General features: G+C 49.6%; 1 protein-coding gene across 9 annotated transcripts in view; it reads right to left on the reverse strand.

Annotated features, from left to right (window-relative positions):
- SLC37A1 (solute carrier family 37 member 1) overlaps nucleotides 1-27,668 on the reverse strand; it is a 78,276-nt gene that overhangs the window by 48,876 nt on the left and 1,732 nt on the right. For 5 of the 9 annotated variants that reach the window (XM_037742054.1, XM_017538589.2, XM_037742051.1 and 2 more), the window contains 6 exons: nucleotides 24,511-24,743; nucleotides 17,146-17,227; nucleotides 8,285-8,408; nucleotides 7,540-7,618; nucleotides 3,517-3,652; nucleotides 803-879 (listed from right to left, as the gene is read on the reverse strand). In XM_037742054.1, the coding sequence (XP_037597982.1) occupies nucleotides 803-879; nucleotides 3,517-3,652; nucleotides 7,540-7,618; nucleotides 8,285-8,408; nucleotides 17,146-17,227; nucleotides 24,511-24,566 (554 nt within the window). In that variant the 5' untranslated portion in view covers nucleotides 24,567-24,743. The remainder of the gene's footprint in view (nucleotides 1-802; nucleotides 880-3,516; nucleotides 3,653-7,539; nucleotides 7,619-8,284; nucleotides 8,409-17,145; nucleotides 17,228-24,510; nucleotides 24,744-27,668) is intronic. The other 4 variants (XM_037742052.1, XM_037742053.1, XM_037742056.1 and 1 more) reach the window with 3 other exon arrangements.

Below are 27,668 nucleotides of genomic sequence, written 5' to 3' on the forward strand. Positions count from 1 at the left end.
TGTGCTCCCGGCTGTGCCATCACACATTCCACTTCTCTAGAGAGCTGGATGGGTGTGTGTGCTCCCGGCTGTGCCATCACACATTCCACTTCTCTCTCAGAGCTGACTTCTGTTGTACTCAAGAAGAGAGGGTCCTTTCCCTCAAATTCTTGGAAGGCCTAAAATTACAATTTGTGACTCCACCATCTATTAATACATACTGTCACTTGATAAACTGTCATTTGCACAAAACTCACAGAGGCACCCACCCGGTGAATGAGGCATAGTACTAAGACTTAGGACCTGATGTTGCGGTGTTCCTGTTTTAGCTTCTGCATCTTGTTTGCTGTTTTCCACCATAACTAAAGCTTTGGCCTGGCTGTGCTGAATTTTACACAGCCATTTGCAAATAAATCTGGACTCACAGGAGCCTGGGTCCCACCTCTGCTACTTCGGTGCTGTGCACTGGGTGGCCCAGGCCAGGACCTCTCAAACTCCCATGTTACCACGTAGCTCTGGCTTCAAAAGGCCTGAGGCAGGGTCCTGGATTCTGCCTCTCCCACAACACCCGGGAGGCCAGGCAAGACAGATGCAGAGGAGCCGCGTCACACAGGCCCCACCTGGCCCACGATGGGAGGGACACAGGCCATCTGAATTTCGGAAATTCAAGCCCCAGAGGTTTCAGCCATCTGATTTCAAAGAGGACACTAAAGTGTTTTTGCTTGTAATCAGTCCACAGAAAAACTAAAAGTAAAATGGTCTAGCTTTCATCAGAATCTTTTAAAAAATAAATGCTGTTGGAAACAGGGCTACTTTTTCTCACCTTCCTTTTCCAAACCAGTTGCCAAGGCAGGTGACGACGCTGGGCCAGCCGGTGGTCTGCACTAGCCCATTGATGACCTGTGGGAGAGGCAGAGGAGAGACTGAACTGCAGGAAGCGGGCTGGGGAGGGTGCCACAGTGGGGGTTGGGGGGGCGCCTCGGGGAGGCACACAGAGCTTCTCCGCTCAAAGAAGGACTGTCAGAGACGGACTGTCAACTGCATATTTATATATAGTTTAAACTACATATGTATTTTTAAACCATATATACAGGCATCTATATATTTTTCAAAATAAAAGTAATACATGCCTATTGTGCAAATTTTAGAATAAGTAGAGAAAAGCAAGAAAAGAAACCCCAGCCAGAACCCCACCACCAGGAGATAACAGCTCATAACAGTGTGGGGCCAAGCCTTCTGGTCTCTTTCGAATCTAAAAACATTATAGAAAGAGGCTAGGTGCAGTGGCTCACGCCTGCAATGCTGGCACTTTGGGAGGCCAGGGTGGAGGGTCTCTTGAGTGCAGAAATTTGAGACCAGCCTGGGTAATATAGCGAGACCCCCTTGTCCACAAAGAAGTTAAAAATTAGCCGGGTGTGGTGGTGCACACCCATGGTTCAAGCTACTCAAGAAGCTGAGGTGTGAGGACTGCCTGAGCCCAGGAGGTCAAGGCTGTAGCGAGCTGTGTTTTCACCACCGTAATCCAACTGAGCAACACAGTAAGGATTTTTATCTCAAAAAATAAATAAATAAAAACTTTATAAAGAGAGAAACCTTTCTTCTCTTTATAGAATTGTACGATAAATATGGCTTGTAAATTGCATGTTTGCCCTTACAATACCGTGGGGAAGGCACAGTTGTTAATCATTCTCTGAAATGAACACAACCTTGACTTAGCACCTGGACAAAGCATCTCTGCACCTTTGAAGACTACCCCGACCTGAGTTTCGTGAAGAAACTTGGGGAATGTATTGCTGAGGATGCTTGAGCGCCCTGAGACTTGGGGGCTGCTCTACGAGACTGCAGGAAACCAGGGCGAGCCTGGAGCCTCTGACCACCTCACTGCACTAAGCCAGCTCTCTAGATCAGGGTCCTCAACCCCAAGCACAGACTAGTCCTGATCCGTAGCCTGTTTAGGAACCTGGCCGCACAGCAGGAGGTGAGTGGTGGGCGGGTGTGTCTTACCGCCTGAGCTCTGGCTCCCTTCAGATTAGCGGTGTCATTAGAGTCTCATAGGAACGCGGACCCTATTGAGAACTGCGTGTGTGAGGAATCTAGATTGTGTGCTCCTTATGAGAATCTAACACCTGATGACCTGAGGAGGAACAGTTTCATCCCCAAACCATCCTCCTCTCTCCCTTGTTCCCGGTGGAAAATTGTCTTCCATAAAACTGGTCCCTGGGGCCACAAAGGCTGGGAACCGCTGCTCTCGAAGGCGCTCTGGACCAGCCAGGCTGGGCATTCACTCCAGAAACATGCTGGGACTCTGGAAAATGGTTTTCTCCTCGCTTCTTGTTTTCTATGTTGCTACACAAGTGTGAATTGCTTTTGTAATTAAAACAGTCAAGCCTTTTCAAATGTTATGGCAAAATCTTGAGAAGTAAAATTAAATACCATTTGCCTGAGGGTTTTATAACACTCCCCTGAGCTATCGGGGAGCCTCAGAAGCATCACAAAGCCTGAGATGAGCATCATTATTTATTTTCTATCACTTTCCATGGCTGCTGAATATTGATCCACAGGACTGCTGGGAAGGGCAGAAGCCGGGAGATTCCAGAAGGGCTGGGCCCAGCGCCAAGGGCAAAGCCAGTACGGGCTGTCCTCAGGCCTTCTCCCCTTCTAGCACCTTTGTGATCTCTGCTGTCCCCTCCACTGACTGCCTCCCACCCCCCTCCTGCTGCCCGACTCCCAAGTCGGCCCTTCTTTCCCCCCTTGCCTCCCTCTGGAGAGTCTCCCCATTTCCTCACTGTGACCCAGCCACAGGTTTTCCTCTGCGGGCTTGAACCCAAGTTGATCCTTGAACATTCCAGGCACTGATAAAGGTGTTTCAGTTGTTGACCCAAAACACGGAAAGAAACTAGCCCTGGCCCTGAGCCAAATGCCTTAAACTCTCATATCAACTCCATATGCCAATCCGTCGCTGCGGAGAGACCTAGGTGGAATGCCCTGCCCCGCTGTGTCGAGATTACACAGCCCCCAGTACGTCAGTTCCCCTGACAAATGCTTTACCCTGATCACCCAGCATTTAGTGCTTTGTCTTTGGGAATTCCAACTAGCCCTATCTTGGGATGGTTTGGGGCACTCCCTGGTGGGAACTCCCCTGCCACTGCTTTTAGGGTGACTCCAGCTGGGGTTTTGGCTGGAGGACACACCCTCCAACACCTGGGTGGTCAAATCTTTCTCAAGATAAAGCATCTCAAACTTATCCACATGAAGATGGGATGACTCCTAAGGGCTCTGCACGTCAGCCTCCCTGCTGGGGCACTGACAGACAGCATTCTTTACGAGGCAACTCCTGAACTTAAGAAAATCCTCCTGGCTGCTGGAATTTCCAAGCAGAAGAGAAAGGAAGGACTTTGTATGTCAGCAGACCCCTCCTTCAGACAGGATGCAATTCTGGCTCCTCCCAACAGCTTGACAGCGGTGATGTGACATAAACACCCCATGCTATTCACAAAGGAACCCCCATACATGGCGAGCCACGGACCCAAACCTTACCTGAGTTACCACGTAGAATCCGAAACTGTGGATGTTGTAGAAATACCCTAAGCCGAACAGGGCGGTGAAGGCTCCACTGGCGAGCATCCCAAACGTTAGGTAATACCTAATCGGCAGGCGTTCCCCAATTATGCCACTGAGGTGGAGAGAAGGAAACACAAACAGGAGATAACAAACACACCCAGAACGTCAACCACCTGCTGGCTCTTTCTTCCTGGATGTTTTCATGCTGTTCTCTGGGCTTGGAGAACTCTCAAGCCTTACAATTTCCAGGAAGGTTTCATACAACTATTTCCCTATGGGGTGTTTACTCACCAGAAACCAGAGACTGGTGACATCTTAGAAGAGTTTATTTCTAGCAAAAGTCCCTATCTCTCAAATAATAAAATTCAAACACTGTGACTTATCTATGACAGTTGCCAATGAAGGGAACCAGGAACTTGTCGTGCCAGTTAATCCTGCCGTCACATAAACCGTATCCAGTAAACGTATGTAGTGCCTTAAAATTCCAACCGCCAAACTACACCACATGTCATGGAACGAGATCACGGATGACCCCCAGCAAGTCCCTCGGCCCCACAAGCTGTAATTAAGTTACCTGTGTTAACACACCGGGCTGGCTGGGCTCAGCGGGGAAGTGGCTTTCGGCTGCTTGCCACTGCCACCTCCCGCCACACCATTCTGACCTGATTTAAAGGCAGAGGACTGGTTCTGTGGTAAGGTCTTAAATGCTGGGGTGGCTTCTCTCTGATCCTCTGAACAGCAATACAATTTGCCAAACGGCTACCCTCTTTGGTGTCTTACCCTTTAGAGCTGTCTGGGGACCCGGTGGGATAAATGATTATTTACGCCTCACTGAAACAGCCTCGAGGGGGGTGGTAAGCACGTTTCCAGCTTCACAGTAGGAAACAGACTTAACAGTCTTTACCCACCATCATAGCACACGGCCCAGTGCCATCCAAAACATCCCTTACTGTTTTATGGGAAATGTTACTATGGACCAACTTAACATGGTGACTTACTAAGTAAACAGAAAGGCTGTAGAGCGTCACGGATGAACGTGAGCCCTTCACAAGCGTTAGAGATTCTATGGGTCTCACTTTCTTCTGTAGGGTCATTCTAGAAGTCAGATAAACAGGAAACCTAACACGCAACGGCACCTGCCTGCCTCTGGGAGTCAGCGCCAACATCCTCATCTTTCTTTTCAAGAACCTACACCAGAGAGCTTTTCCTCTGAATTCATCAAGTAAGAGAGATCTACCTAGGATCATGCAAATGACCTTTTAAACACTAAAGCAGAAGAAAGTAATTTAAAATTACAGACAACATCCAAGTGAAAATTTCAGCTAACACCTCACCACACACAGACTCAAGGGCATTCTGGAGCTAAGGAGTCATCAACTTCAACCTGCCCACTTCAGAGATGAGGAGATATGTCCCTGAGAGGCCAGTTGAGACCAGGAGATATGTCCCTGAGAGGCGGGCTGACCTGCCCAGGTCACAGCACAGCTGGTAGAACCAGACGGGCTCCTGAGAGCTGGTGCTGTTGGCTAGGCTTCGAAGTATTCTGCAATCTTGCTATATAATTTGGGCCCACTTTGATCTCTACTAAAAAGTTTTAAAGAAAAGTTCTAATTGAACAAACACCATTTCACATGATATGGGACTCATACAGGGATTCAAGTCCACGCTGCACCTGCCTGAACCCGCCAGGCTGTACCTGGGCTGAATGACTGTACCCTCTCCTGTATTTCATCTGACACAGTAAGCAAAACACCACCCATTGCAGAGACCTCGGGTACGGACTGTCATACAAAAAGGCCCCTTCAATGAAGCAGCGTGTGCCCCTGCCCATGAGTTTACTGTGTAGATGTCGCATTAGACCGAATTTTGTTTTAATAACCTTACTGACGAGTTGCATAAGAATTACCTTTACTGATAAATAAGCAACAATAAGCCACTTTGTTTACTTAAAGCAGGCTTTCTGAACCTCAGCACTGTGGATATTTTGGGTCCGATGATTCTGTGGCATTGGTGGCCATCCCGTGTGTTGCAGGACGTTTAGCAAACACCCTGGTTTCTATCCACTAGATGCCAGCAACATCCCTTTCCTGGTTGTGATACCCACAAATGTCTCTAGACATTGCTAAACGTCCCCTAGGAGACAAAACTGCCCCCAGCTGAGAACCAGATTTAAATAGTTTTCTAGTAACTGAGAAAAACACACTCCCACTTTGGGTCTTTTTATACCACAGATGATTTGTGTTCAGTAAGCCTGCAGTCTGGGGACTGTAAACATTTGACCTCAAAATGGAGAAGGTATGGCAGCCTGGCTGAGACCCAGGCCCTAAGGAAGCCCAAGGTACACACCACACTCTTCCCAGCTAGGCTCATGTTCTGCGGCGCACCACACACGCTGGGCTTTATTCATTAGTTCACTCAGACAAGTTCTGCAGAAGGAGGCAAATCGACACATTCAATAAAGGGAGGGCTATGCACTCCCCTCCAACAGCAGACACTGCCTGCCTGGGCACCAACCACTCATCAGGGCGCCGAGTGGGGCAGAGGGCCCAGGTCTTGATGATCTCACACTCTGGGCGGCTCTCAGGGAAGCAGCTAAACTTTTATGGGGATCCCTGGGGTTCTCCAGGCTTAAAGATCTCTGTCTCTGAACAAAAGCCTCCTGGGACTGCATGCTCCAGTCCCCGGCTGTGGCTTGACTATGGTCAGTCTCCATCAAAACTTGTGTGGAGGCCTGGTCCCCAAAATAACTGTGTTGAGAAGTGCAGGGAGCTTTGAAGGACATTTGGGTCATGAGGGACGCGCCTTGATGCAGGAATGCATGCGCAGGAGAGAGCAGCTGCACTCTCAGGACTGACGAGCTGTCGGGAGAGGTGAGAGCGGGCTGCTGTAAAGCAAGGCCGCCCTGCGCTGTGTGTTCTGTGTGCACCTGCTCACTGCTCGCCCATCTCACTGGTGCCTCTGCCAGGTGACGCCCTCCACCACAGGACAATGCGCCACAAGGCTCTTGCCAGCTGCAGCGGCCCAATCTTGAACTTCCCAGTTAGATAAGAGCTAAATATACCTCTTTTCATTGTAAATTACTCCATCTCAGATATTGTGTTAACAGCAACAGAAAATGGGCTAGAATATCCCTATAATGCCTTTAAAAAACACCTGGCTGGACTGACACACTAGCAGTTTGAGATCAGCCAACCACACATCCTACCGCCCCACAACATTCACCACCTGCTTGGTCAATTCAAGGGTGGGATAAGAATGGGCTGGGCTGGCAGCAGAGGCCAGGCACCGTTCTGAGCTTCTACATACATTAACTCAATCTTCACCCCAATCCTGTGATGTAAGAACTATTATTTCCCCCATGTTGCAAAGGGGAAACTGAGGCACAAAGAGGTATAGTAGCTTGCCCAAGGCCATATCCTAGCAAGTGGTAGAGATGGGATTCAAATCCGAGCTGTCTCTCTCTGGAGTTCCCCCCCCCCGCCATGTGGGGCTGCTTCTGCTGCGCTCAGAGTTCTGGGGCCAAGCTGGGCATCCAGGTGGAGCTGTTCAGCACACAGTGTGTCCACTGTTCCAATCAGTAGGCGCAATTAGTTACCAGGGGCATGTAAACAGATGGCAGCCCCTGAACCACAGGAGAGGTCGGGCTCTGCTGAACGGGAAACTGAATGACCATGTTTCAGATGGGCAGGATTCACGGTGGGTCCTAAACCCCAGGGCCAGGAAAGCTGAGGGCAGCCCGTGTCCAATCTGCGGGATGCCCGGGACATGGAGATCCTCCACTTCGAGGTCCTGTGTTGCGGGCACAGCACATGCACCTGCCTCCTCCTAAGCTTGGCCTCATCTTTGGGAAGAGAACAGCAGGGAAGGCACTGGTAAGGCAGGGCCCCACTCTCGCACTCCTGGGGTAACTGACGTTACCACTTTGAGGTAACTGACGTCTTCTCTGCACGGAGGGGACCAGATAACCAGGAAGCGTCTGGAGCACTGAAACAGACCTACCTGAGGTACATCCCCACGGCATAGGCGCACAGGAAGGAGTAGTCCAGGGCCCCAAGCAGCTGCTGATAGTTGCTCTTATCTACATGAATTTGCAAATCAACAGGAAAAGCTCAGGATTGTTTAGTTTATGTTCTACAGCATGGCTATAAAACACAAAGCATCTGTTCTCTAAATCTGGGTGTGCTTAGAAAGTGAAAAGCGTGGTTTTCCACATAGAAAACAAGGCGGTGCATTTTCCGTTCAGTTTCTCTCGAAGGAAAATGAAGTCACCAGTTTCAAATAATCACTAAATGTAATACAGACATCACTCAGATGAGATAAAACCCCCATTGTGCATCGTGGCTGGACATCTGATTGATGTCTTTGGCTTCCATGTCCACTGCCTTTTCTGCAGCACACCTGCCCAGGCCAGCACCCACACCAGGCCCTGGTGTCTCTCTCTTCTTCCCACCCACAGACCTATGCCCTGCAAGTCTAACCTTCCAAGTCTGACAAATACAAAATGCAAATGATCTTCAACACATTCCCCATTAAGAGATCCTTCTTTCAGAAGGAAAAGCTCTGCACACAGGCACTGTGAACACAGTGGTGGTGAAGATGTCACTGCCCTTAGGAGAAGGCTGTCATGGAAATGCAGTTACATCTGGGAACAGCATTACTGCCACTAAAATTATTAACAGCAAGGCTGGAAGCACCTTGGAAGGACGGCTGCTTCAGCTTCTGGATGGACTGACAATGAACTTACCAAATGGTGCCCAGCCACAGTCGGTCTCGTTGTCAGCGAGCTGGTGGGGGGCAACGGACCCAGCCTTGCTGCTGAATCTGACGTCGGCTTCATCCCAAGCAGTGCAATACTTGTGGAGCTCACCCTAGGACGAGATGGGAGGACAGATGCAAGGAGAGCAGTGGCCTCAGTGAAGCTCAGCATGGGACACGGAGAGGAAGTGCCACCCCTTCTCTCCCGGCAGCTTGCCTGGGACACCTGCACCCTGCATTCTAAGAGATACACAAGGCGCCGCTGGGGGTGTGTTAGCAGGACCCACAAGGACACCTGCTGGTGACATTTCAGCAGGACTCTCCAGCAGCCCCACTCCTAAGCACAAAACAGACATAAGCCATCTTCATATGCCACCAGGAGACGAGCCTCGGGAGCCGTTTTAGTCCTACGACTTCCAAGCTGGAAGCTGACCGCCTGTCCTCCTCGCCCAAGTGTCCACAAGGAAGAAGGGGTACATTTCCCTAGATTCACACAACTGAGTGCTACAGGCAATGAAAAAGAACTAGTTACACGTCCAGGCAACAGTGAGGATGAGTCTCAGATACATAACATGAAGAAAAGCAGCCAGACGCGAAGGAGTGCAGACCGCAGCAGCATTCCACTTATAGGAAGCTCAAGGAAGGCAAATGAATCCATGCTGTTAGAGGAGAGAGTCAGGGTTACCTAAAGCAGGACAATGGGGGACAGGGCACCGGGAGCCTTCTGGGAGCTAGAAAAGGTCCACACCTTAACCCAGGGGATGGCTGCCCCCATGTGCATGTGCGGATCTGCCAAGCTGGGCACTGATGATTTGTATACTTTACTAACTGTAAATCATACCTCAATTTAAAACTACCCCTGGGGCAGGGGACCACCAGCCCACCACTATCCCCAGAACCAGCAAGCAGGGCCAGGGTTGGAGGCCTGTGGGAGTCAGGGGAAGGGGAAGCCCTGGAGCTTGGTGACCGGCTGTGTGAGCATGTTACTTGCTGCCCTGCCTCAGTCTCCCCCTCTGCAGACAGGGCTGCTGCCCAGTTACAGAAGCCACTGGGACCTGTGGCGCTGAATACCAGGCTTTTTGCACAGAGCTTAGGATGGGACAGCCCTTGTGAAACAAACCCTGGGCAGAGAGGAGAGCTCCTCCGTCCAGAGGCAGAGGGGCCTGAGTGGGCTCTTCCCCAGCACATTCCTTGGGAAGAGGAACAACACTTTCAGGACAGCCCACATGGTGTGGGGGCCCGTCTTGTTGCGGGGAAACTGAGGAAGAGAGAACGTGCTCTGTGACTGCGCGTCCCCTCCCCAGTGGCCTCTGTCATTCCCATGCTTCTCTTCTTGGGGGTCTCTGCAGTCATCATTCTGCACTACTCAAGGCTCAGAGGAGCTGCCCCATCAAGCGTGAGTGATGTGGAAAGTGGGGTTCTTGTGGTCAGATGGGTATCCCTTAGGGGGATCGAGTGCCCATTCAGTGCCTATGAGAACAGAGGAACATCCTTGTGAGCTGGAACCTGAGAGAGGCCAGGGGTCTGGAGGGCAGTGCACAAAGCTGGCCGCAGCTCAGGGCACAGAACGCTGGGCAGGTTGCCACCACAGTCACCAGACAGGCAGCAGCCGGAAGTCCTGTCCCCCTCTGCAGGAGGGAGTGGCCAACAAGGCTGGCCACCTTCAAAAGGCCAGGGCTTTCGACTTGGGGCTGGACACCCTGATTTATAGCTGGCAGCATGTGGGCCACGTCACTGAGTCCTGGCATGGCACATGGGATGCAGCTGCCCCACGGTCACGTGGCTCTGACATCATCACTGGGCTATTCTGCTGTATTTAAACACTGGCCCAAAAAACTAGCCAAGGGCTCTACTTTACAATGTGGTCATCCTCTGCCTGGCAGCTCCCTCAGCAGAGCTGGTCTTCCCCGGAGGTGCCACGCTGGCCTCCTGGCATCTCGGGAAGCGAGTGCTTTCATTTGCTCCCTGACTGCTCAGGGGCCCCTGGTAGCTCCTGCTTGTGTTTCAAATTCTCCACCCAAGGTGAACATGACGGGTTGTGAGTGTGACTGTGAGAACCAGGGTGGGTGCCTGCAGCCCTTCCTCTCCGTATCAAGCTGGCATCCTCGGCCTTTCTCCATTGACCTGCTGCCTCGTTGAACACTTCTCCTCCTTGGCACCTTCAGAAGTCAGGAGCTTCTGCTCGCCTTTCCCTGCTGCCTCTCACAGAACCAATTTGGCCATACCCAAAGGGCCTGCGTGTCGCTGCTTCAATTCACCCCTCACTGAAGAAAGCCACAGCCAGGACAGGAACACAGGACACTCCTCTGCTGAGGGAGAATCGTGTACAGGGACAAACGGAAGCTTCTAACCTTAACCTTGCACAGAAGAAAGGGAAATAATTCATCAGGCCACTGCTTAAAACAGACTTTTTATGTCCTTTGTGATTTAATATTTCTGGGGAGGAACCGCCTGTGGAAAACATAATTGAGTAGAAATGCTCCCTTTTGTTCATAAATAAGTAGAAAAGGTTTTCTAGTTTTCTTGTGTAATGAGTGGGGACCCCACATCCTAGTTAGGGATGCAGGCTTCGGCTGCAAACAGGCCTGCGTGGAGATCTTGTGCCTCTCTGTGGTTTCTGACCTTGGTGGCGTCACTTACACTCCCTGGCCATCAGTTATGGAGTTGGCATGACAAGGCCTGTGTCCTAGGGTTGCTGTAAAGCTGGACCATAAACGGAGTGCCCTCTCTGGCCTTCCACCCCTGGGAGGAGCCCAGGAAAGGGCTGCTGTGAGTCTGGGCATCTCCCCAGCCCTTCTCTTCGATGTTGAAAGGTCATCTCCATTAGCACCCCGCAGCCCTTTTGGAAGGCTGTCGCCAAAGCAATTGAGGTTTCGTGTGACTCCAGCACAAAGGGTTGTGAGGATATTTACATAACCACAGACTTTCAACAACATGGCTATAGTTGAATATTTCTACAACTTTTATCCCCAAACCTGGCAATCGAGGGACAAGGCAGACTTCATTAGGTTCAGCCGAACTGATAAGCAAACCCCTCGCCAGGTGAACAGATCCTCACCCAGGCGCTTCAGGGACGCACCCTCATCTCTGCAAAGCCACGCCATCCCCAAATACTTGGGGAGGGGATCAAGTCCTTTGGGAAACGTCTGCTTTCTTAAAAGCAGCTTTCTTCACACAAGTGCCTTTCAACAAGTTACATACAAACTCGATCAACCTGCGACCTTAGGCAGGTATTAAAAACTGATCAGGCCAAAGGCTCCCTGGCAACTGAACTCTACACTTATGATATGGGAGGCAGGGAGGCTTAGCGGGCCCTGTGAACACGTGGGTATTGTGGCTGCCACAGCATCCGTACAACACACAGCAGAAAAGCAACAAAAATAAACAGCAGACGCCATTGCGGGTGGAGGGTGGGGGTGGGAGAAGAAAGGGCCAGCCTTCTGGAGGACCGAAGGGAACCTCCAGGAGTCACAGCTTGGGGTGTGCAGGCAAGGCGGTGGGGCCGGGAGCTGGCAGCGTCTTCTGTCTACAGACTCCCTGGCCACATCTAGCCTGCTCCCCACCCCTCCCACTGGCAGCAAGAGGAAATCCTGTCCGGGGAGCAGCAGGCAGCTGCTTCGGGAATTCCTTTTGGAAGATGGCACTAGAAAAGACTGGAGTGCGTCATCCGACACCTGCACAGACCCAGGCGGCCACTGAGGCACAAACATTCGCTGTATTAGCCTGCATTCCATGAAGGCTCCATTCTTTCAAAGCTGAACCTGAGCCACTGTGCAGAGAGAAACCACTCATTCCCCTCCTGGGTTCCCTGCCACACCGTTGCCTAAGGCTATAGCCATGGGCCACATTCTGTGCAGGAGGTACAGGACCTCTGCATACCAGGAGATTATCAGGTGGTCTGGAGGGTGCAGAGCCACTGAGAAGCGACAGTGAGAGGACGGGACAAGAGCAGGGGATTTGGGTCTCACTGAATCCCCCTGGAGGACAGTGGGGTTAGGCCAGCTTCACTGCATCTTCAGCCAACACGGGTGTGTGTGTGTGTGTGTGTGTATCTCTGTGTGTGTGTGTGTATCTCTGTGTGTGTGTCTGTGTGTGTGTGTGAGTGTGTGTGTTTGTGTGTGTATACATCATCTGCATTTAATGATCTGTCTAGTCAACTTTCTGTGGCTCATTAGGCTGTGTGGATGCGCTGATTCTAACTAGTCCTTCACATTCCTTTCGTTAGGCTACAAGAATTCTCCAAAGCATTATCTAAGTCCTAGTAGAGCAATTAAAGTTTTGGTACCAAAAGTAGGAGTGACCAGACAGGCTCTCCCCGACAGACAACAGCACCTGCCCGAGGCCAGGCTCCCGAGATGAGTCACAGATGCCATGTGAAATGCATTAGACACACTCGGGCACAGGCACACAACGCTCCAGTCACGAAGGATACAGGAATAGATGGCGGAGCTTTTTGGTCATTGTTTACTTCTCAAAAATGGAATCACTCTATATATCCTTATGTACATGTTAACTTCTTACTCAACATGCCTCCTGGAAATGTTTCTGAGTCAACTGGTTTGCCTCTAATAAATCCCTTTAGGTAAGGACTTGTCATAATTTATTCAAAGTTTTACCTACTTATTAGGTTCCCTTGATATCCAGCATTGCTTTTCTCTTTTTCCTCTTTTTGGTCATAAGCTGTAAAGATGCTTATGGGATATTCCTAAGTAAGGTGCTTTTATTTTTAGGGTTAAATTTGCAGAAGCATGTCTGAGGCTGTAGTTTTTATTTCACTGGGTGTCACCAAAAGGTGCCTACATGTGACATCCCATCAAGGACACATGAAAAGTCCTCTCCCCTCAAGACCAGTGAACAGGGCTTACTGCTCTGGGCAATGCTGTGCCAGCCAATGAATGCAGCATTGCCTTAATTTGCATTTGGAATACCGGCAGATTTGAACACCATTCCCATATTTCTTGGCAATCCGTGCCTGTGAACCACCTGCTCATCCCCCTTGCCCACTGTTCCTTTGAGTTTCCTAACTTCACACTCACGCCTACGAAAAACCTAATTTTCTTCATGGATTTTTACTTTTTGTTTTTTACATTCATATCTTTAATCCATTTGTTTTTATTTTATTTTATTTTAGAGATGGGAGTCTCTTTCTTGTTGCCCAGACTGGAGTCAATGGTGCAATCTCGACTCACTGCAACCTCCGCCTCCCAGATTCAAGTGATTCTCATGCCTCAGCCTCTCGAGTAGCTGGGATTACAGGCACTCGCCACCATGCCCAGCTAATTTTTATATTTTTAGTAGAGATGGGGTTTCACCACGTTGGCCAGGCTGGTCTTGAACTCCTGACCTCAGGTGATCCACCCACCTTGGCCTCCCAAGTGCTGGGGTTACAAGCATGAGCCACAGTGTCTGACCCATTTGTTTTCATAAAATCGGGATTCAATAGTTATTTCTTCCTGATGAATAACCAGTTGTGCCAACACCATTTCTGAAATTTATTAAATAAGCTGTCAAATATTCCATATTTTCTAATCTATTCTACTGACCTTTTTGTCCATTCTCATGCAATATTAAGATTTGATTATGGTATTAAAATGTTAATCTTTTACATATTTTCATATCACAAAATGTTATCTTTTCTACATATTTCTTGATAATTCCCGGATATTCTTTCATACAAACTTTAATATTATTTATTTATTTAAAAAAAAACCTGCTAAATTTTCGCTGGAGTTACATTTTCTTTAAGTATTAACACTGGGAGAATTGGAACTTTCCAAATGACAAGTCTCCCACCCATGGTACGTACTTCCAGCTTTTCAGACTTTGTTTTCTATCTGGCACCAAGGATTATTTTATTTTATTTTGTATTTTATTTATTTTTTTTGAGATGGAGTTTCACTCTTGCTGCCCAGGCTGGAGTGCAACGGTGCCATCTCAGCTCTCGGCTCACCGCAACCTCCATCTCCGGGGTTCAAGTGATTCTCCTGCCTCAGCTGCCCAAGTAGCTGGGATTATAGGCGCCAACCACCACACTCGGGCAAATTCTTTTGTATTTTTAGTAGAGACAAGGTTTCACTATGTTGGCCAGGTTGGTCTCACACTCCTGACCTCAGGTGATACACCCACCTCGGCTTCCCAAAGTGTTGGGATTATAGGTGTGAGCCACTGCACCTGGCCAGTTTTGTCCTTTTAAGTCCTGTGTGTCCAGAGAGGGGTGGGCACACTTACATCCAAATCAATGCTGCCATCCCCCTGGCTCCAGAGACCTCTGCAGTTTAAGCTGCTCTGAGAAGCCTCTGCTTTCAGGTTTCTGCCCTGGCCTAGTCCAGGGGAAAAGAGCTCCCACTAAGATCTCTGCTGCAGGGTGAGACCCACCTGTCTACCAGCCCCGGCAGACGCTTGCTTTGAGTCCTGATGCGGGGCCACAGCCGGAGCAGCAGGCAGAAGGGACGGGGTTGCGCTTATAACACCACTATCTCTCAGCCCTGGTTTTAGCATCATCATCATTGAAAAAAATACAATTAATCCACAGTGATCAAAGGTAAGTCTAAACATTTCAGACTCGCTCAAATCTGACCTGCTGTGCCATGTCATTCTATAATGACATGACAGAATGAGAATCACTTTCTAATTCACAGCCCCTGGTTCTATTTCAAGTAAGCAAATACATTTTGCTTTTGTTTTGCTTACAATGTTCTAGGAAATATGGGCTATAAATAATCACTCAACTGTTGCGTGGGTCAACAGAATCACTACTACTTGCATTTTCGTTGATGTTATTTATATCATGAGCTCAAGCACTTGGGCACTTCATAAGGCACTATAAAGTTTAGGTTTGAGGTGGTGTGATGTTCCCATCTATCTTAAAAGGTAACAAACCCCATAGGGTTCAGCTTCAAGCCAATCCATGCCCAGGCACATCGCAGCTGCGAGGTTGGGAAATACGTGCGTTTAGGAGGCTCTGGGTGTGATGCTGGGGCTGTACTCAGGTCATTAAACCCAGACAGACCCTGAGGCACAGAGAGGAAGAGCAGGGCCTTGGAGGCAGCCAGTCCACAGCGAATTCCCCTGAGTGCGCAGCAGCCCTGCCAGGGGAACGAAGCCCTGAGCTTCAATTTCCTCACAGGGACACTCACAGGGGTAATGTATGTAGCGCTTTGTCATACCCTGGGGCTCTGTAGCGGCAGTTAGTGACACTGAACTATCAGCTGACCCTGACGTTGTCTCCTCAGAAGCCCTAAGCCCTGAGTGGCCTGGACACCACCACAGACAAGAGTCGGGGTGGGGGCGGGGCTTTGAGATGGACCACCAGGGAAGCCGGGAGAGGGACTGGGACAGGGCTCCCACTTGCTTCTGGCTAACAGGGGCCCTCGTGGTCATCAGGTGGACCCCAAAATCAGTGGCCTGACAAAGAGCCCTCAAGGGCCAGCCTGCCTTACATGCTACATCTGCCACAACAGCCCCCAAGCCCATCAGGTGGCGGCTTCATGGGGACACCCATCCCTGCACGTAGTACTCAAGGCGTTTCCCCCACCTGCAAAGCCAGTTTTCTTCCCCTGCAATCCAAACCCAACCTTTCCAGGTCAATCCTAAACCCCCACACAGGCTCCCCAACTACACCAGGTCCTTTGGCTCCAAAGCGCTCACCAAGTCTCCTCAATAGTTACTTCTGTCATTATCGTCTGCCATTTTCTTGAGCTGTCTGTGTATTTCTCTATCCAGGAAGACAAAAGGTAGTAGTAATCACAGTGGTAACGGTTGGTTATGGGTGCCGACTGGCAGTGGCTGGTTACTGGTGCTAATGTTAGCGTCTCTTGTCAAGCGGATGAGTGCTTCTTAAGGCCCACCACCTCTTTTCCTATTCTTTTCTCTTAAAAACCACATTTTTTAAGGTCTACAAATGCTTTCCACAGTCAACAACTTGAAAGGCATGGAAGTTTCTTGCTTACCAGAGGCCAAGGGGGAATTTTAGAATCTTTTGGGTAAATGAATGTTTAACATCCCCTGGAAGCTGCTGGAGAGTGGGGGGCCTAGGCCTATCGTGAAAGAACCAGCCTCTGGGTTGCCTCTGCAGACCCTGCAGAGCGCAGCCGCCCAGGGCTCAGCCACTGCAAGAGTGGAGGAAGCACAGCTCCAAAGGTCACAGATTTGCAGTCCTGGATCTGGGTCCCTGACAACTACTGGAGAGTGAGTGAGGGGCCATCAAGCTGTGAATGAGCTTTCCCTGGCAGCGATGATTTCTTTGTCCCTTCTACGATAGAGACTCAAAAGCCTCTCAGGCCCCTGATGGTCTATAGGCAGGGTGGCGTAATTCCAATGAGGATCAGAAAATTATCCTGCTTTTCTCCAAGTTATAAGTGGTTATTATGTAGGCTTGTCTACTTTAATCTTCTTTTTTCAAAGTCTAGTGGGACACCTGCTGAACGACTTCCTGCCCACCCATCACTCAAACAGAAACGCAGTGTTCCAAGAACAATGACAAGCCACCTCCGCAGCCAGACCCAGGGTCAGATCCCACAAAGAGCTGGAATCTGGGGAACCATTTAAGACAGGATATATTTGGAAGGAAAAGTCACAAGATAAAATAAATATGCAGCTAAACTTTCAAATTCTGGAACTGTCAATGAATACAACTAAAAGTCTACTACCTCTGAAAGTATAAATCCTAAAACATTTAAAAACTTTAATTTTAGGAAAGGGAAACTGGAAAACCAAGGGAGCAGAATAACTTGTTTCTAAATAATCTGTTTCTCCCAAGTATCTGCCACCATCCCCACCCTCTGCCCCACAAGCTCTTCACGTGGGGAACTCCTTATGGGGATGGCAGGCGTGCTTCTTATGGTTGCTTACCTTCACTATGCTGATGGGCTTTCGAGACAAGTGAAAACTTGCATACAGCAGAAACGTCAAAATAAAAATGAAGGCTCTGTACCTGAAACACAAAACAGCGTGAGAGGACAACATAAACTGACAGAAGTGATGTTCAGAAGTCAGAAACACTGTGTTCTGAAATCTTCTTATGCTGTCTATTATTAATTCCGTTCTATAGCAATTACCAGTATTACTTATATCACTATAATATTGGAACATTAAAAAATATTGCCGCGTTTGCTTTGTCCAAATGGAAACTAAACACCGTAAGAGGCAAGAAAAAGCAAACTGCTTTTCCGCTCCTCATGCACAACACACATTCCACACTTCCAACGCCAGATGTGTACGGTATTCCCATATACCAAGCAAGTCTCCAGCGGACACTAGGTGACCTCTAAGTGAATTCAAGTCTGACATGACACTGTCTTCTGGGAGTCAGCATCAGACCCCCACAGGGCGGGGCTCAGTCCAATCAATTCAATTCTGACACTGTCTTCCAGGAGTCAAAATCAGACCCCACAGGGCGGGGCTCAGTCTGAGGCTGCCCCACTTCACATGCCAGTGACAAGACCCAGGCCAAACCCCAGGATGCGGCCTGCTCTTCCAACCAACTGGCTCTCCATGTGGTTCCCAATGACCCCTCCTCAGGTTTGATTAATTTGCCAGAGCAGCTCACAGAACTCAGGGAGGGAGACACATTTGCTGGTTACTATACAGGGCGTTAGAAAGGATACAGATGAAGAGATGCATAGGGCGAGGGACGGGCCAGGGGCTCGGAGCTTCCTCACCCTTCCCAGGGCTCCACCCTCCCAGAACCTCCTTGTGCTGGGCAGCCCGCCAGCCCCCCAACAGTATCCTTTAGGGAGTCTGTGGAGGCCTCAGCATACAGGCAGGATAGAGCACAGCACCGGCCACTGGTGATCAACTCCACCTCTGCGGGCTCCCTCCACTCCCCAGAGGTCCAGGGTGGAGTTCCATCCTCTCATCACATGGTCGGCTGCCCTAGCAACCAGTCCCCCAGGAGGCTGTCCAGGAGCCCCAGCCACAGTCACCTCATTAGCAGCACCCAAGGTCGTAGAAGCTGTGTGCTGGGAACCAGGGCCGGACACCATGTGTGTTTCTTATTATTATGTCACGATATAAAAAATATTCGTTTCTTATTACGTCACGATATCAAAAACATTCATTTGTTTCAAAAAAAGCTATAATCAAAGGGAAGGCTGGGACTCATGATGTACACTTGAACTTACAAGGCAGAATGAGGGCGATGAAACGTTCAGTTTACAAAAAAGCTAACCACAAGTGTCTTGTGTAGCGTGCTATCCTGGGCACTAACGATCATATTTATTTTTGGCTCTTTGGTTTCTATGCAACTTTTCAGAAGCACACAAGCAAGGCAGACATATAAATATTTCACAGCCCTCAAAGAGAAAAAGTCAGTGACACTGGCAGGCTCTCAATAGGCCAGTGACAGAAACACTGGCACAAAGCCCCTTGCTCCGTTTGGCTGGGAGGAAAGCAGCCGAAGAGGAAGCATGAGCGTGGAGTGTGCAGAAAGGCAGGTGCGTCGGTGAGAAGGGGAAGGGCAACTCTTGCCTGCGAGTCTCAAGCACCGCGGAGAAAAGGATGTTTTAGGGCAACAAAATGGGTGGGGAGAAGGCAGCATTTGACAGGAGAGGAAGGCGAGGGGCAGCTCTGTGTCCTGGGGCACACCTCCCACCTGGGAGAACCTGTCCTGCTTCTGGCCTGGGAAGACCAATGACTTTGAATGGTGCCACCAACAACCTGAATCAATAATTACCTAAGGCGGCGTCCTACACAGAACAAAGAAAGGCAGCGTTTCCGGGAGGCCCGGGGCCAAGGGATCGCTTCTCCCAGCTGTACATCTACGTTTATAATGTTGTGATTTACTCCAAGGGAAGCTTTCCATGAGTAACGAAAAATCCTAGGATCTCAGAGCTGCCTTCTTCTTTGGTCACCAGCTAAAGTAGGGGTCAAATAAATATTTCCAGAATTTTCTTAAAAAAAAAAAAAAAGACCATATCTCAGGTGGGAAAGAAAGGTTGGTGGCTCCGTGGGACTCAAAACTACAACCTTTGGAACGTCTGTGCCTCAGGGGAAGGAACCCAACCACACCGACTGGCAGAATACCTGCTGACTGAAGACAGAGACGCCCCCGCGCTCCCTTCCTCATCAGGGAACTACCTTCCGACGGCCTTTCTACAATTCTTCCTCCAAGCCGATGGCAAGGGCCAAATGGGGAAAAAGTGAAACTCTAAAAAATGAGTGTGCAATTTATCTCAAAGCCCAAAGAACAAAGGCTATGTAGGTACAGAGGACTTCCTCCGGACGCCCAGGCCTCGGTCCTCACATTTCTGAAAACCATCCTTTCTGGCAGGGAAAGAAAGTCTCCGCGCTTTGCATGGGGCTCTGTTAGGCCACCGCTGCTGCTTTCAGCTTCGCTGCTGGTGCAGGAAGATTCCAGGCCCCTGGGCCTCACCGGCCCTCAGTGCTCACGTGTCCAGCCCACAGCTTGACACACTGGTCACTTTACTCCACCTGCTGTAGCTGACTAGGGCGAGTAAGGCTGATGGGTGACCCTGATCAGCCCTCATTGGAGGACAGGATCTCCTTTTCCAGTCTCCTCAAAACGGGTGAACAAAGCTCTGAGGCCGAGTTCCCTCCAGCACCTCCCCAGTCAGTCCCAGCTGAGTCCAGGGAGCAGCTCTCCCGTGCCCCGAGGATTCTCCATCTACAGCACCAGTTCTACAGGTGTTCTCACCCGGGAGAATCGGAGTTTCACAGTTACCCAGCTGGGAAGGATTTTGAGAAAAGCAGCTCTGCCCTATGAGCTGTGGGTTCACGTTCTCTATCCTCCAGCCAGGCAGCCCAGAAGGAAGGCTGTGTCCCTTTGTCGGGCTGAGGTCTGCAGAGTGCTGGGGCCCCGCATTGTCAGGGCTGCCTGGGTGATCAGGCCCCGGCGATGCGCTCTGGGCCTCCGCCCTCCTCTTCGGGGTGGCTCCCGGCTGGTGCTCGGCAGCACACGCCAAGACGGCCTGAGAACACCGAGGACCACACAGGGAGCAGCACGTGCCTCTGGAATTCTTCAGTTCAGCCTTGTGTGTTGGGAGATGCTTTAATGAATAAGCCCCTTTGGGAAGAGTCACTGCCACAGTGTAGCCGGGCTCTCTGGGGGAAGCTGTCCTGTAGAATTGGGGTGAAGGGTCCATTTACGTAGCAAACTGAAATTTCCTAAAGACTGAAGAGGAAAACCCTGTATGTATTTAGTCAGGGTCAAGCCAACTCTACTTCTTTAGTTTCCAAATTTGTCCTTCCTCCCTCATTTTCCTCATCTTCTGTACTCAGGACTTGGGGCTTGGGGACAAGGGGCGAGGCAGTAGCTGGAGGCTGGACTTTCCTCTTTGAAAGGTCTGACTTCAGCTCCATGGCCACTGCTACGCCGTGGCAGCCACAGTCAGGCCGCTGCCTTGCTGGTGGTCACCCAACATGCCTGGCCTCTGGGCAGGCTGATGCTTCACTCTGCAGCAGTGGCCGGGTTACGAGCTCCAACCCCCGGAAGCCACGCAGCCCTCCTGAAGTCCTTTCTTATTTCCTGATTCCATCTATGTTACCTTCATTGTTTACAAAGCAGATGTTTTGGATGATATTTGTTTCCTTTTATTCATTTTGTACTGGGTTGAATATTGTCCCCCAAAATTTCACGTCTACCCAAAACCTCAGAAAGTGACCTTATTTGGAAATAGGGCCATGCAGACATGATTAGCTAAGGTGAGGGCATATTAGATTAGAGTGAACCCTAATTCCAATGCCTGGCGTCCACACCAGGAGGCCACACGAAGACTCAGAGATGGACAGGAAGGGAGGACATGTGACCACACAGGCAGAGGCTAGCACGACGCAGCCACCAGCCAAGGGCTTTGGCAGGAGCAGGAGCTGGAAGAGGCCAGGAAGGGCCCGTCCCTAGAGCCTGCAGAGGAAGCGTGGCCATGTCGACACTTTGACTTTGGACTTCTGACATCCAGTGATGTGAGAGAGTAAGTTCCCGTTGTTTTGAGACACTTGGCTTGTGGTACCTTGGGACAGCAGCCCCAGGAGGCTAAGATAGCGCTTTCATTTTTGTTTTGTGTTAAGTTTAGCCTTATGAATACAAAGCAAATGCAATAAAACACTAATGGTGGACTCTCTCTGCTCCTCAGTGTTCCGCTTACTTCCTGCAGTTATGGCTACTTGTAGCATGCCTGGCCTCCCACACGTGACAAACCTCACACTTCTAGCAAAAATGCAGGTCTCAGCAATGACAGCATCAGACGGGGGTGCCCCTCGGGGCCTCCTCAGACATGGTCTCAAAGACTGCGTGTTCTCAGGGGAGCGGCAGGCAGCCCGCTTTGAGCGAGAGGCTCCACGCAGAGCATCTGTCTTTGTCTTCTTGTTTGACTGTCACTACCTCAATCATATGCAAATAAGGAGTAAAGAAACGCTTTTGAGAATTACTGAGTGACATGATTTGGTGCAGAAATTAGTCCAAAGACGTCCTCATTTCAGAAACAAGGAAGCCAGGCAGAGAAGCGATGCCACGTCCTCTTCAGAGCATCCTGTCAGGAGGCACAGGGCAGCCGTGACAGTGAAGATGGTCCTTGGTTAAAGTGCTGTCTGCCTCATCGTCCCTCTGTGAAACCACCACGTTTCCCTCTAAGTAATGAATATGGAACTTCGGGAAACCTGCTTTGAGATAATGTAGCTATCCAGTTCCTCCAGCTGCTGCCACACGAAGTGCATCGGGCGTTCTGTGCCTGTGCTGAGCACCCTGTAATGGCTCCCGGCGTGGGTGGCTGGCTGCACATCCTCGCCCCACCTGGCGGCCGGCCTCCACTGTACGGAGCTCGCGTTTCTCCTACTTATTCAGTTGTTATCAGTAGGACTTGCCAGAGTCTTACGCTATTCAATGGGCTATCATCCATGACGAGTCTCACTTATTGTGAATCTCAGATTGTCCTAGATCTGGTTGTTTGTAAATACTTCCTTATTTTCTGGCACAAGACTTTCCAGCTCATCTTTTACTTGTCCTGCCGTAGTCCCGGCATCGGCCACATCTCCAAGGACTCCTGGCTCCTTCTAATGGGAGATGCAGAAACCAAGATCCCAGACCGAAGTGTGCTCACTTGAGGGCTATTACTGTTCCAAGGACCTCCCAGTGGGATGCATTTGCATGCGCACACACACACACACACACACACACGCACACACACACACCCTTCTCTATTTCTATATCTACCGTCACCAGCTCATCCTGAGACCTATCATTCCAATCCAACCCCACTCAGTTCATTCCAGTTCCCCTCCCTCATCCCATGTCTGCGGCTCCTCCTCCTTTAAAGAGAAAGCTTCTCATTTCTGTGGGATTTCTGTCAAAAATATATACTTTGAATCGAATCATGTAGATGAGGAAATAACAAAGTTAAAATGTGGCACATTCCATAAAATAAGTGGCTTGAACTCTTCAAACATAACAAGGCCATTGTCTCAGAAGAAGGAAAAAAAAAGCCAAGGTCATAAAAGATTAAAAAAAAAAAAAAAGGCCGAGGAACAGTGCTAGAGTGAGAGAGTAGGCCCACAGGATAACTACACGCAATGTACGAACCGGAAGTGACCCTGAACAGAAGAAACATGCTGTAACAGATACCTGACATTTGATGGATTTTTAAACAAGGACTGTGGATTAGATAACTGTATCTTAGTGTGAAATTTCCTGATTTTGATCTTTTTGCTGCGGTTTTATAAGAGAATGTCTTCTTTATAGGAAATACAGAAGGAAGTATTTAGAAACAAAGGGGTAGGATGTCTGCAATTTACACTCCAGTGGTTCAGAAAAGTGTGTGTGTGTATGAACATACATCTACGTACACGTGTGCGTGCACACGCGCACACACACACTGTGGACGGGCAGGAAGAGAAGCAGATGAGGCTAAATGTTCATCTCTGACATACAGGGTTCTACAGGAACATTCTTACAGATGTCAGTAAGTGACATGTGTTTGAAATTATATCAAAATAAACTTACAAAATGAAGAAGCTAAACACTCACTACATAAAACCTAAGTGTTCCGGCACTTGTGGCTAGGCTCACAGCAGACATGAAACACGAGTCAAGAAGAGCAGCACTCTGGCTGAAGAACGCAGATTGCTTCAAGTCAAACCTGACACCCCATGATGCTCCACCAACCAGCAGGGCTGAGAAGCTGTGCAGGGCTGGGGGCTGCCAGGGGCTGGCATGGAGACCAGTGGGCCCGGAATTGGCCACTGTGGCATCAAGATCATTTTGAGCCAAAGGCTTTTGAGTTCCTGAATTCTGAAAAGCAGAAGCCCCCAGAAGAATTCAGAAGAATCCACCTGTCATCAATCCTGTCCCTGGAGCAGCCAGGGGAGCTGGATTCCTCCTCACCACTGGGATGAGAAGCCTCCACCCTGCACCGAAACAGGAACGATCACAAAAGTACACACTGCCCATCTGCTCTCGAGGGCCCACTTGTCTTTCCAAAAGCCAGTTGTTTGCCCACAAGTGCCCTCCTCCCACTCCCCTTCCCCTGTGAAAGACACAGCCCCGAATTCTAAATGCCCCTTTGAGTGACACTTTTCTATGACCTCTCATACATAAGTGGTGAAATCTGTCTTTTCTCTTGCTAGTCTGTCTTTTGCCATCCAAGGTCCCCCAAAACAGAACCTGGGAGGGAAGAAGCAAAGTTTTTCCTCTCCCAGAAGAGGTTAGCAGGACACATCAGAGGCCAGGGAGCCCAGCTTCAGACTCTGTGCTTGTCAACTGCTTCCTTCTAAGGAGAATGGAATTAACGAGGCCGCCTAAGAGGAGGATTCTCAGAATACGCGAGGAGAGGCGCTCTCTGAACAGAAAGTGGTTCTGGGCTGCACCAGAACGTTTCCTTTTCTCTCTGAAAGTTCTGCCCCAGCGAGGCCACTCACCTGATCTCACAGTTATATAACTTATATGTAAGTGATGTGCTTATTCACCACAGCCGTTTGCTGATTCTGCTGGTAGTCAGTGGTCATTTAGGGACCGTGATTCTTACAGGAACCACTGGAGACCACACGAGAGCCTAACACTGTCAATACCAGCGCAAGGACAAAGAACACCTCAGCGGTGCTCCGGGGGTCACGGCTTCCGCTGCCAACAAGCAATTCAACAGTTATGGGAGAGGTCAGTGATCCAAGTTTCATGTGTTTGATAATGAAACTGGCGCAAGACAACTACCTGCACAGTGGCCCTCACCCATACACCGCTGCATGCCAACGGCCTGGCCCACCAGGACTCACCACTGATCCCTGGAGAATGAGATGATGAAGCGGATGCCAGCAGGGAGGCGAGCCATTTACGTCGCCACTGACCACAGCGCCTCGGTCCCAGATTAAGATGCTTCATAAATAAGTCATGAATCCTGGCCCCAGGTTCTCTCTCTGCTGCCGCGGTCGCTCCCACAGGCTGGAAAGCATGGAAAGAAGGTGTCGTGCTGGGTCTTACCCCTTCCTCCTGGCAGTGGCTCTGCTCTCTACAAGGAGAAGGAAAGGCATTCACAGTCCAGTGTCCTGACATTCAACCTTCAGTGTTACTGGCAGAAGTCACCCCACAGATGTACAGTAGCTTTCCAGATCAAAGCTGGACGTCTGATACGAGCAGGGGCCCCCACCACGAGTGTTACTAGGAAGAGGTGGAGTACCTGCCCTCAAGGCAGTTTGTTCTGAGAACCCTGAAATGAATTTCAGATAATGTTCTGATGGTGGATAAAAAGGAACCAAGGAACTCATCTCTATCTGGGAGGCATCTAGAGATCAACATCAACCCACTTACAAAAGCAAGGACGTGCCCTGCAGTCGCACCATGTGCCCAGATATCAGGGCATGCCAGGGCACTGGACTGGCTCAGTTCCACCTCTATGGACCAGGCCACCTTTGAGTCATAGTAACAGAGAAATGTGGGCCTAGACAAGAGGGCAGATCAAACCAATCATTCAGTTGTGGCTCTGCCATTTGAATCCAAAGGAGGAGTAAGCTTTGCCTCTATCTGCCTCCTCATTTGAATCCAAAGGAGGAATGGGCTTTGCCTTTATTTGCTTCTTCATTTTTCATCTCCCATGGTCACCTCAGAGGTCACAGAAAATCACCTGATTATGAAGTCAGGGCAGAAGGCAGGGCAATATACGAAGGACTGGGGAGGGAGTTCTGAGAACTGAGAAGGGGCCCAGCACAGCAGGCAGGCCTGGCCTCCCATCCCAAACGCAGCCTCATGACATTCCCGAGTCACTGCATCTTCCAAAACTCATCAGTTCCCCAGATTTGCTTTTGCCTCCCTCCAGAGTGAGCTTCCAAAAATGCACATTCGCAAAGGATTTTCCCTTATACCACCTTTTACAAAAAGATTCAAAACCCTGCTGAGCTTTTGCCCCAGGAGCTGCCCCTCATCTCTCCTCCCTGCCCCAGCTAGAGCTACACCTTTCTCCAAGGAGGTCCTCGCAGGGCCTGAACAGGGGGGTTCATCCCACTTCAATGCCTCCTGCCTCCAAGGCTGACCCTGGGCTGTGTAAGCTGAGGCAGGTCACTTAACCTTTCAGCTCCCTCTCCTTCCAGGCTAAACAATGGGGGTGATAGCATCTATGTTGTTATAAACACAAAATGAGATAATCCATGGGAAGCCAAGTAGCCTGGTATGTAGTAAATGCCCACCAAACACTAGCTGATATTATCCTCATTGTAATTCAAGAAAGGAAGGCCAGGGACTGCAGGGCAATGTCCTGCTTCCATCTCCTTGTCCAGAATCTAGCACAGACCACATGCTCAAGAAACTCACGTTGAATAATATCCGTAAATACTTCAAAACCGCATCTGCTCAAACCTCCAGATTTAAGCAATATTTTGCTCAAAATAGGTGGGCTCCAGTCTGGGTCCAGATGTACCCTGGGAAACGACTTTGTGATGACAACTCCAGAGTAAAGAATTTGGTTCAGCAGTGGCTGGAAATGGATGGTCGGAAGCAAATGTCTTCCTCCCAGTACTGCTTCTCCATGCCCAGCGTGTCTGGAAACATTCCACTGCCAACTACTAAATAAATCAAAAGCCTCCAACTCTGATAAAACCTGTGACAACAACATCAAAAACCCAGAAGGCACTGACAAATCAAGAGGGGGAAAAAAAACCTCTTTGATTTCTTTTTAAAACAATGATGATTCTTTCCCCTGTAAAATGGGTGAACAGAAAGTGCTATAAATTCTCATAGGGAGTGCAATTAAGATGTGCAAAGACAGTGATTTTACTTTGGGAATGTTAAGAGCTCAACTAATGGGGCCCTTCCTTCCCAGCCTGTGCAGCACCACTGAACACCGCTTCATTCAGAGTGGGTCAGGACCTCTGGGAGCATGAACCATGACTGACAAGCTCTTATTTGAGCCCCGTGACCACCCTGAAGAGGCAGGGCGTTCATTTCACAAGGGAGAAAAATGAGGCTAGGCGGCTCGCCCGGGTCAGCTGGGTAAGTGGGGCAGATTCCAGTTTGTCCTGTTTCTCTGAGCCACCTCCTCCCTTCAGCCACTCTTCCTCCTGCTCATCCCCTGCAAAGAAAGGGCAGCAGAATGGAAGCAAATCACTTGGTTTAAACCCAGTTTCTGGCACACAGTCCAAGTACATAAAAAGAAGACATACTTTTTAAAAAAGTCACTCTATAGGCGCCCCTGGAACTCACCATTTCAGAGAGGAAAAGCGGCAGAATGTCCAGTTTCATTGCACTGTCAAAGACAGTGACTTAGGCCAAGCACGGTGGCTCACGCCTGCAATCCCAGCACTTTGGAAAGCAGAAGCAGGCAGATCACTTGAGGCCAGGAGATCAAGACCAGTGTGGCCAAACCCCATCTCTACTAAAAATACAAAAATTGGCAGGGTGTGGTGGTGCACACTGCAATCCCAGCTACTTGGGTGTCTGAGGCATGAAAATCACTTGAACCCAGGAGGCAGAGGTTGCAGTAAGCTGAGATCGCACCACCACACTCCAGCCTGGGCAACAGAGCAAGACCCTGTCTTAAAAAAATAAAAAGGATAGTAACTTAGGCAACAACCCATTAGAACATCTTTATTACAACCTGTAAAACTCGCACATGTACCCCTGAAACTAAAAGTTAAAAAAGAAACCCTGTAAGACACACAGTTTTATACCTATCTCCTGAAAAAACGTACCCTAGCCAACTGTAAAACAGAATGAGCTGAGGGAAAGAAACATTCACAAGCTCCATTCCCAGGCCCACTCACATGTGACCCACGCTGCCTAGAAGGTTCCAGGTCACCTTCGGAGACTCAAATAATGGAGCTAGGGAGTGAGCAAGAGCAGGAGGAAGGTTCAACAGTCTTTTTAGGGCCGAGGTGCCGTTACACATCATCAAAGCGCCCCCACAGATATTTTAAATAATATTAAAGTGGCCCCACAGATATTT

The sequence above is a fragment of the Cebus imitator genome, unplaced genomic scaffold (assembly GCF_001604975.1).
Source record: "Cebus imitator isolate Cc_AM_T3 unplaced genomic scaffold, Cebus_imitator-1.0 Scaffold112, whole genome shotgun sequence".
Taxonomy (NCBI): domain Eukaryota; kingdom Metazoa; phylum Chordata; class Mammalia; order Primates; family Cebidae; genus Cebus; species Cebus imitator.